The sequence below is a fragment of the Nematolebias whitei genome, chromosome 15, assembly GCF_014905685.2.
Source record: "Nematolebias whitei isolate Nwh7 chromosome 15, NemWhi1, whole genome shotgun sequence".
Taxonomy (NCBI): domain Eukaryota; kingdom Metazoa; phylum Chordata; class Actinopteri; order Cyprinodontiformes; family Rivulidae; genus Nematolebias; species Nematolebias whitei.
Genome location: NC_056512.1, coordinates 13792926 through 13802883, shown reverse-complemented (window position 1 = coordinate 13802883; position 9958 = coordinate 13792926). Strand labels below are relative to the sequence as shown.

Here is a 9958-nt window from a genome sequence, read left to right as displayed (position 1 = left end):
ATCAAGAAAGAACGTCAGGTTTTTGACTTGAGTTTATGTATTCGTTGAAACTAGCCCCTGGTTTGAACCATTAATGTTGCCCCTTATGTAGCTGAGTTTGACACCCATTGCAGTAAAATTATGTTTATGATTTTTTTGTAGTCATAAGGCTGTATGGACTCAAATTTTATTTTGACATGACAGATCCACCGCTGGACAGATCAGAACACCCACTCAAGGGCGTCAGAAGCATCCATAATGTGTGTGTGTGGGGGGGGGACAATGATGTGTGTAGGTGTGTGTGGGTGTGTGTGCGCACGTAAATAAAGGTGTTCACTAGTGAACAAAAAGCAGCATTTCACCTAGTTTTCCTTTAATTCCACACATTTAAAGCAAGTTTCTCATCAAGTTTGTGTAAATTCATCTGTGAGTTTTAAAGACATTTTAACTTTAATACACTTTAATACAGAGCGTCAGGTCAACACTATTTGTCTTTATAGAGAAATAAAAACACATCACCACTGGACTTTCTTTACTTGTGTTCAACACTACTCATCTAAATTATGTTTCTCATGAAACTTGAGGACAATAAGGTGTGGGGTTTTAAAACATTTCATCTTTAATGCACCTGAACACACCACGTCTCTTACACCTGCAGCGTCTTACAGCGTCACAGTTACAGCCATAGGCGTCGCAACCATTATAGGTGAAGGGGTGAAGTCCCCCCCCCCCCACACACACACATTAAAAAAACGTTCATTTGGACCACCCCACTTGTACTATAAAACATTAGTTCAGTCGACAGTTTCTCTTTCTTCGTGAACAAATCCATTCCACTTGATTAAAAGGAGAATACTCAAGCCACTAAAACTCCACTCCAGGTTTTCCTGGTTACCTCCAACTCTCCACCGTCCCTTCCTGCCTCTTGCCTCGGCAGAAAACGCGCACAGGTGGAGGAGGTGGAGGTACCTGTGTTACTCACTCGCCAGTTTAGCAGCTTAGTGCGGGAAGTGGTTGACCAGGGGGTTGATCATAAACATATATTCATGTTAGGAGGATGTTTGAGAGGAGCTACGTCTGTAGCATCTTAGCTTAGCAGCAACTGTAATGCTGTAAGACGTTGCAGGTGTAAGATGTGGTGTGTTCAGGTGCATTAAAGTTGAAATCTCTTTAAAACCCCACACACTTTGTCCTCAATCTTCATGAGAAACATAATTTAGATGAGTAATGTTGAACACAAGTAAAAAAGTCCAGCGGTGATGTTTTTTATTTCTCTATAGACAAATAGTGCTGATCTGATGCTGTGAATTAAAGTTAAAATGTCTTTAAAACCCACAGCTGAATTTACACAAACTTGGTGAGAAACATGCTTTAAATGTGTGGAATTCAAGGAAATCTATAGGTGAAATGTTGCTTTTTTGTTCACTAGTGAACACCTTTTTTAACGTGCGCTCACACGTGCACGTGCGCACACACGCACCTACACTCATCATTGTGTCCCCCCCACATTACAGATGCTTCTGATGCCTTTGGTTACAGCTAACATGCTACAGACGTAGCTCCTCTCAAGCATCCTCCTAACATGAATATATGTTTATGATCAACCCCCTGGTCAACCACTTCCCGCACTAAGCTGCTAAACTGGCGAGTGAGTAACACAGGTACCTCCACCTCCTCCACCTGTGCGCGTTTTCTGCCGAGGCAAGAGGCAGGAAGGGACGGTGGAGAGTTGGAGGTAACCAGGAAAACCTGGAGTGGAGTTTTAGTGGCTTGAGTATTCTCCTATTAATCAAGTGGAATGGATTCGTTCACGAAGAAAGAGAAACTGTGTTGCCTGAACTAATGTTTTATAGTAAAAGTGAGGGGTCCAAATGAACGTTTTTTTAATGTGGGGGGGGACTTGTCCCCTTCACATATATTGGTTGCAACGCCTATGCACCCACTGGTGTACGGTCTAAACCATCAAAATGTGTACCCACAGCTGTTCACACTGGTGAAACATTTTTTATGCATGCCAGCATCATATGTCCCTTGCAAGTGAGTATTTTCCAAGTGTGGAGAGGTTGTGAGCAAAAAAAGAAACAGGCTAAGTCCTAAAACTGTTGAAAAACTGATGCTCCTCAATAAAACTTTGATACTTCCCAGTCTTTGCACTGTTTTCCACAGGGACTTTCTTGTTGTCATTTCATTGTTATTTCTAACAAAGATAAAGACCCAGACTCACACATTCAATCTTTATTTGAAGATAGATCATGTAAACATCAACTTTTAAAACCAAATAGTCCAAGTGAGATCATAGAAAGTTGCTACATAACTTAAACTGTTTGTACCAGAGTAAAGGAGCTTCTTTAACACTGTTCATTAAAGTTATTTGGGTGTGTGCAATAAAATACGATTGTCTGAGTTAACTGCAGCATTTCAGGTGGCCAGGAGAGGTCGCTGTAACTTAAGCTTCAAAAAATTAACCAATTTTTGAAACCAAAAAAGTCCATGGTCAATAATCCATCCATCCATCCATCCATTTTCTTTACCCGTTTTTTCCATTTTGGGTCACGGGGGTCGCTGGTGCCCAGGTCCAGCAATCACTGTGCGAGGGACGGGGTACACCCTGGACAGGTCGCAAGTCCATCACAGGGACACATAGAGACAAACGAGACAAACAAACTTTCACTCTCTCACTTCACACCTAGGGACAATTTAGAGTTACCAATCAGCCTAACATGCAATGTTTTTGGACTGTGGGAGGAAACCGGAGTCCCCGGAGAAAACCCACGCATGCACGGAGAGAACATGCAAACTCCACCCAGAAAGGCCCCTGGACCGGGGTTTGAACCAGGGACCTGCTTGCTGAGAGGCAGCAGCTCTACCAGTTGTGCCACCGTGCTGCTGGTCAATAATCCTGGTATACAATCCAACAACTTTCAGTCAGGTCATCTGGACAGTTTTTTTTTTTTTTCTGAAACGTTTCACCTTCCATCCAGAAGGCTTCATCAGTCAAGGAAACACACAACACAGAACTGATTCTTCCCCCATCAGTTCTAGAATTGCGCCGCTCAAGGTGGCTGCATGTTGGAGCAGCTCTGTTACTTTCATTCTGAGATTTTCCTTTTGGAAACTTTAATTCCTGGTTTTCTGGATGTAAATCATCGCATTTTTTGGATGATTGTTTCCTCTGGTATCAGATGCTGTGCAGCTGGAAGGATTTTTACTGAAACTTTTTTAGGTTTGGACATTTGTTATGATGCGTAACCATGGCAACAAGGCAGTTTTCTATAACCAACAGCAGCTGATCAACATCTCCAAAATTCAAATAATATCTCAACTACAGCCCCTAATTTCAAATGAGTTGAAAGGATGTTCTGTGGATGCATTCTCATCTACCTGCCAGCTGTGCTGGAGTGCCTGACCACTGAGATCCTGGAACTAGCAGGAAACACAGCTCATGACATCAGAAGGACAGGATCGTCCCTCGGCACCTACAGTTGGCTGTCCACAGTGACAAGGAGCTCGGCAGACTGCTGGGAGGAGTGGCCATCGCTCTGGGAGGAGTTCTGCTCGGCATTCGGGCGGTCCTACAGCCCGGGGGAACCGAGAGGCCAGCCGAGTCTGTGGACGGATTGGACGGCATCTGCAGCCAGTTTCTTAGGATCCACTGTGGGATGGACCTTTACAAGAGATCCTTCCTGTCTACAGCCATCAGTGTCTATAACGTCTCTTAATGAAATGAGGATAACGAGTTACAAGAAAAATAATTTCTCTTTGCATTCCATTGCTGATGAGTTGGTACTACTGAGGAACCAAAGACCGGGGGGGGGGGGGGAGGTGAAGAGGAAGAACTTAATAACAAGATTAGATAAAGTGTCTCTTAATTATCCTTCATCTATTTAATTAGTTTACTTTTTCTTTTGACATATAATTATATTTGTTTGTTTGTTTTCTCTCTCTCTCTCTCTCCTCCGCTTATACCTAAAATAATCTAATCAAGGACTATTAAAAAAATAAAAAATAATAACAATGCAAATAAGAAAATAACTGCCAAGATTAAACGAAAGCAACCCATATGTTATACAATTTCATTGTTTTCTTTCTTTTTTATTTATTTTTACTTTTTTATATTATTGTTGTTGTTAGTCTGTAATGTTTGTTTTTTGTACACAAATTGGTGAATAAAATAAAAAAGTGGCTTGACATAAGGAATGCAACAGCTGAAACCCATGTCTTGCATATGTATGTGTGTGGTGGTTCTTGAAGCACTGACTCCAGCTGCAGTCCACTCTTTTGACTCTCCCCCACATTTCGGAATGGGTTTTGTTTCACAATCTCCTCCAGGGTGAAGTTATCCCTATTGTTTGTAAACTTTTTTCTACCACATCTTTTCCTTCCCTTCACCTCTCTATTAATGTACTTGGACACAGAGCTCTGTGAACAGCCATCTTCTTTAACAATGACCTTTTGTGTCTTTCCCTCCTTGTGCAAGGTGTCAATGGTCATCTTTTGGACAACTGTCAAGTCAGCAGTCTTCCCCATGCTTGTGTAGTCTACAGAACTAAACTGAGAGACCATTTAAAGGCATTTACAAGTGTTTTGAGTTAATTAGCTGATTAGAGTGAGACACCAGGTGTCTTCAATATTGAACCTTTTCACAATATTCTAATTTTCTGAGATACTGAATTTGGGGTTTTCATTAGTTGTCAGTTATAATTATCAACATTAAAATAAACATTTGAAATATATCAGTCTGTGTGTAATGAATGTTTGTAATATACAAGTTTCACTTTTTGAATGGAATTACTGAAATAAATCAATGTTTTCATGATGTTCTAATTTTATGACCAGCACCTGAAAATGATCAACCCTTTGTTCTCTATAGTGTGCCTAGCTATTCATCCTAAAGACAGGATGCAGGAAGTTGTCCAAGGTGTAACTCCAAAAATGCAAGGACAGAAAATGCCACCAGGCTATGACTTCATATTAGATCATACTTTTTTATTAAGATCACTTCCACCAAAGAAATGTTGAGTGGTACTTGAGAAGCCCTATCCAAACATGGCTTGGTTCGGCCAGAAGTTTTGAGAGGTTAGGTCTTATCATTGCAACTTAAAGCCACACTTTTATGTTCTTGTATGCACAAATAAAAACACATATTGACACATGTAACAACAATTTCACAAAAAATGGTTTTTTGCTCTCCCTTTGTGCTTTTATGAAGAAAAAAAACAACAACTTTAAATCAAAAACAGTGTATCAGTCGCCCAGCTGAAAACAAAAAGCAAAACACAAAATAAAGGTAAAAAGATGTTCTGCTTCTTAACTGAACCGTTCTCCACCTGCTGCAGTTCTTGGCTCTTGCCAGCACATGTCACTGTGACTGTCTTTTTTCTGCAGGATCTCTGTGGCTCAAATGAAGCAGGATCCTCATGCAAACCCAGCTGATGTTTCTCACCTATCAGGACAAAACTGACAGCTCGAAGAATCACAGCACTCAAGGAGAAGCAGGTAGATTGTCTCAACGTGCAGCAGACACATTGTAAATATCACAGAATCAATCGGATAACTTGGAAAAGTTTAATATGATCAAAAACAAAATAAATCAAAGATATTTCTAACAACACAAAAAACTGGAGATCAGATTATTTAATTACCAGTAACACAAGCAGAAAACTTAGAGATGTTTGAATTTTAAATTTAAACTACAAAATGTAAATACCAGAGCCACCAGGAAAAGTTTACCATCTAGAGCAGTTTAAAGGGTCCAAAATTAATCACTTGTTTCACGCCACTGGCCAGTTTTAGTTGATACCTGCCCTCTTTTCTTAATTGCAAGTTCATCAAACATTGATCTGTCACTCGCTGAAACGTTTCACCTTCCATCCAGAAGGCTTCATCAGTCAAGGAAACACACAACACAAAACTGATTCTTCCCCCAACAGCTTACTCCAAAGTGGAAAAAAACAATTTTGTTGGTGCTAAGATGGTCTCTTTGGCACGCCCCCTCATCCGGTGCTGGCCCTCTCCCTCGTCGACAGTCATGTCAAACTAGTTCAAAACCAACAAAGTCCAGATGACCTGGCTGAAAATTGTTGGGAGTTCATAATTAGATTACTGAATGTTGGCGCCATCACGTAGTCACAGATCCCTCAACAACAGACTTTTCAATATGGTTCTTTATTTGAATCATTTTTACATCTCATAAATTATACAAAACAAGTTCAAAATAGTGTCTTCATGTAACAATTGTAAACTTTTCTCTTTTATAAAGCTGTTTAATTATTTGTCTGTTTCATCAATATGAGTGCATGTGGCAATATAAGACAACATAAGACAGTGTGTGACACATGCATTAGCTTTTATTTTCTTAATTGTCCTTTCTGATGGGAAATTCCAGTGATGTCCTGTACCGTTGGGGCATGTGACTCTCTTTGTTGATTGGCTGCTTGGAAACAGGAGCATAGATCTGAAGCTGCCCATCATGCATCAGAGAACAGGAGAGGCCAGACAGATCCAAGTAAATGGGCAGGTCTATCTTTTGCACAAAACCCATTTGAGATGAAGCTGAAGAGGAGGAGGCAGAAGAGGATGAAGAGGAGCAGGAATGGCTTTCCTCTTCCTGCTTCATGGCTACTATTGCCAGGCTCCTCCCTTCCAGTCTGACAGTGATATCACTTGGAGCGTAACCACGAGCATCTAATGTTACCAATAAATCACTGTTTGTGTCGCTGGCTTGCTGTGTGTCCTCATGCCACTCTGTGCTGGAAGTCTCCTTCTTCTGATTTCTACCATTGCTCAACCTGGAAAAATTACAAATCAGAATCAAAGATTTTGTTGCTAACCCACTAGAACACTAATAAAACACTTGCCAGAACACCTCCCAAAAAACACATCAGATAACTCATCAAAACATCCATCAGAACAGTCTTCAAAACATCTATGAAAACCCAACAAAGTTAAGTCAGGTCCTTTGGACGGTTTCTTTTTGATGAAACACGTTGTCTTTTATATGGATGCACTGATCCATTTTTTCTATTTCCGATACCGATATCTGATGTTTAATATCGGCCGATACGATCTGATACAGAAAAACAGTGCTGAATTCTGTTCAGCAAACTCGGCGTGCTCTGTGGGGTGAAATCTCTGGAGATGCTTGATTAAATTGGTATTGTTATAACTGGAAGTTTTAGTGACACCCCCTGGAACCGTTGCTATGCACGTATTGCACGTATTGCACGTATTGCACATATTGCACGTATTGCACATATTGCACGTAGCTGTCTAATGTGTTGGCTGAGGTATTGTGAAATAGTTCCAGATGGCTGATCCTTTCACTCGCTCAATTTTGACAACAATCTGTGCAGTGAGTTCACTAGCACGTGACATCACTCAGAGCACAAAGCATAGAATTAGAGTGAACAGATCTGCCCAGTCATGGATCGGTCACATTGTCACCGATACCCCATCCAGAAGTTTTTTTTAATATCGGGCCCGATAGCAATATTGGTATTGGTTTGGTGCATTTCTAGTCTTTTATCCATCAGTCTGAGGAGCTACAACAAACTCAGTCCCGTATGTAGCACACTCGCATAGTGGGCCAACCAGTTTGATGATAAGGTGTTTTCTGGAGTTCACCTTCACCATCAAACTGGTTGGCCTATTATGTGAGTGTGCTATGTATGGGACTGAGTGTGTTGTGGCTCCTTGGACCAATGAAGTCTTTTAGCTAAAAGACGAAATATTCCAATACAAATCTAAAAAAGTTAAATCTGGTCCTCTGGACATTCAAAAAACAAAACAAAGCAAAACAACAACAAATAAAAAAAGTAGAAACATTTCGTCTTTCATCCAAAAGTGACAGGCTCTGTCCCTGTCTGTTTTCTTTGTATTTGTTTGTGTTTTCCACTTGCTCCTCAGTCTGCCTCTCCACTCCTCAGTCTTTATCATTCACACCTGTCCCTCATCAGCCACCTGCCCAGGTGCTCTCATTACTCACTCTCCCTCTGTCTTATAAAAAGCCTTTCTCTCCTCCACTCCTGGTCCGGTCATTGTTCTGTTTTCACAGACAACATGGTCCTCCTCTATTCCTTGTGCCAGGTATCAGTCTGATTTTTGAATCTGTCCTGTTCTTGTCTGCCTGGATCCTGCCTGTAGTTTTGCTGCCCCGTCAGCCGTTTTGTTTTTTGTGGTTTAAAATAAATTATTTTTATTATAAACTCCTGCCTCGCTCGCCTGCCTGCAAATGGGTCTAAACAACACTGAGGATTGTGATAGAATGACCGGACCAAACCCAGACCCAGCAGGTTCTTCACTCCGCTCCAAGCACCAGCACGAACGTGAGCAACTCCGCCGGGTAACACGTAATTATCTGGACACCAGGGCCACCCCCAAGGATCTGTGGAAGAGGATGGTGGCCGCTGAGGACTTTGTTAACGTGTTTACCCGGTTGGAACTAGAAGGTTATGAACCGGGGGTGTTTGAGCTTTTTTCTGAAGCGTGGAATGAGAGACGTGTGCTACGCTCTCTTCTCCTGCCATCTGCCACGCCCCCCGGTCATCTCAAGCACCCCTCACTGGCGCATGGAATGGTCTCGCAGCCCGCTCCGACTTGCCTGGTCTCGCCGCCCGCTCCGGCTCTCCAGGTCTCGCCGCCCGCTCCGGCTCTCCAGGTCTCGCCGCCCGCTCCGGCTCTCCAGGTCTCGCCGCCCGCTCCGACTCTCCAGGTCTCGCCGCCCGCTCCGGCTCTCCTGGTCTCGCCGCCTGCAGACCTCACGCCGGACTCGCCGCCCGCAGACCTCACGCCGGACTCGCCGCCCGCAGACCTCACGCCGGACTCGCCGCCTGCTCCAGCTCTCCTGGTCTCGCCGCCGGCTCCGGATCTCCTGGTCTCTCCGCCCCCTCCGGCTCTCCTGGTCTCGCCGCCTGCAGACCTCACGCCGGACTCGCCGCCCGCAGACCTCACGCCGGTCTCGCCACCTGCAGACTCCTCGCCGCCTGCAGACTCCTCGCCGGACTCGCCGCCTGCAGACTCCTCGCCGGACTCGCCGCCTGCAGACTCCTCGCCGGACTCGCCGCCTGCAGACTCCACGCCGGACTCGCCGCCTGCAGACCTCACGCCGGACTCGTCTGCTGCAGCCCTCCAGGCTCCCACGCCGTTTGCTGCAGCCCTCCAGGCTTCCACGCCGCCCGCTGCAGCTCTCCAGGCTTCCATGCCGCCCGCTGCAGCTCTCCAGGCTTCCACGCCGCCCGCTGCAGCTCTCAAGCCACCAGTGGGCCCCAAGCCTCCAGTGGGCCCCAAGCCTCCATCACCTGCTGCTGCAAAACCCGGCTCTGACCCCGCGCCTGCAGAGCCCGCCTTCGACTCTTCGCCTGCAGAGCCCGCCTTCGACTCTTCGCCTGCAGAGCCCGCCTTTGACTCTTCGCCGGCAGAGCCCGTCTCTGACCTTCCGGCTGCTGAACTCAGGTCCGACCGCCCGGCTGCTGAACTCAGGTTCGACCGCCCGGCTGCTGAACCCTCGTCTGGTCCCATAGCAGCAGAATCCAGGTCTGGCCCAGCAGCAGTCAGCACCGCCAACTCTGGCCCAGCAGCAGTCAGCACCGCCAACTCTGGCCCAGCAGCAGTCAGCACCTCCAACCCTGGCCCCATTCCATCTTTCCTCGAACTCTGGTCCCGCTCTGGACGGTCCCCGAGCCGTCCGCCCGAACTCTGGTCCCGCTCTGGACGGTCCCCGGGCCGTCCGCCCGAACTCTGGTCCCGCTCTGGACGGTCCCCGGGCCATCCGCCCGAACTCAGGCTTACTAGGAACGATGCCCAGGGCCGTTCATAGAAATACTTGTGTTTAGATTTCCTTTTTTGCGCCCTCCATCCTTGTTTCCCCCATCCTCCCACCCATTCTGTGTTGGGTTCTAGGGGACGTCAAGAGCCGTCCCTTGAGAGGGGGGTTATGACAGGCTCTGTCCCTGTCTGTTTTCTTTGTATTTGTTTGTGTTTT

General features: G+C 45.2%; 1 protein-coding gene across 1 annotated transcript in view; it reads right to left on the bottom strand.

The window, feature by feature from the left end:
* Positions 1–6173: 6173 nt before the first annotated feature.
* The window catches only part of hspb9 (heat shock protein, alpha-crystallin-related, 9), a 5707-nt gene continuing 1922 nt past the window's right edge, over positions 6174–9958 (bottom strand). Inside the window, exon 2 of the mRNA XM_037689390.1 lies at positions 6174–6767. Within this exon, the coding sequence (XP_037545318.1) occupies positions 6335–6767 (433 nt within the window). The 3' untranslated portion in view covers positions 6174–6334. The remainder of the gene's footprint in view (positions 6768–9958) is intronic.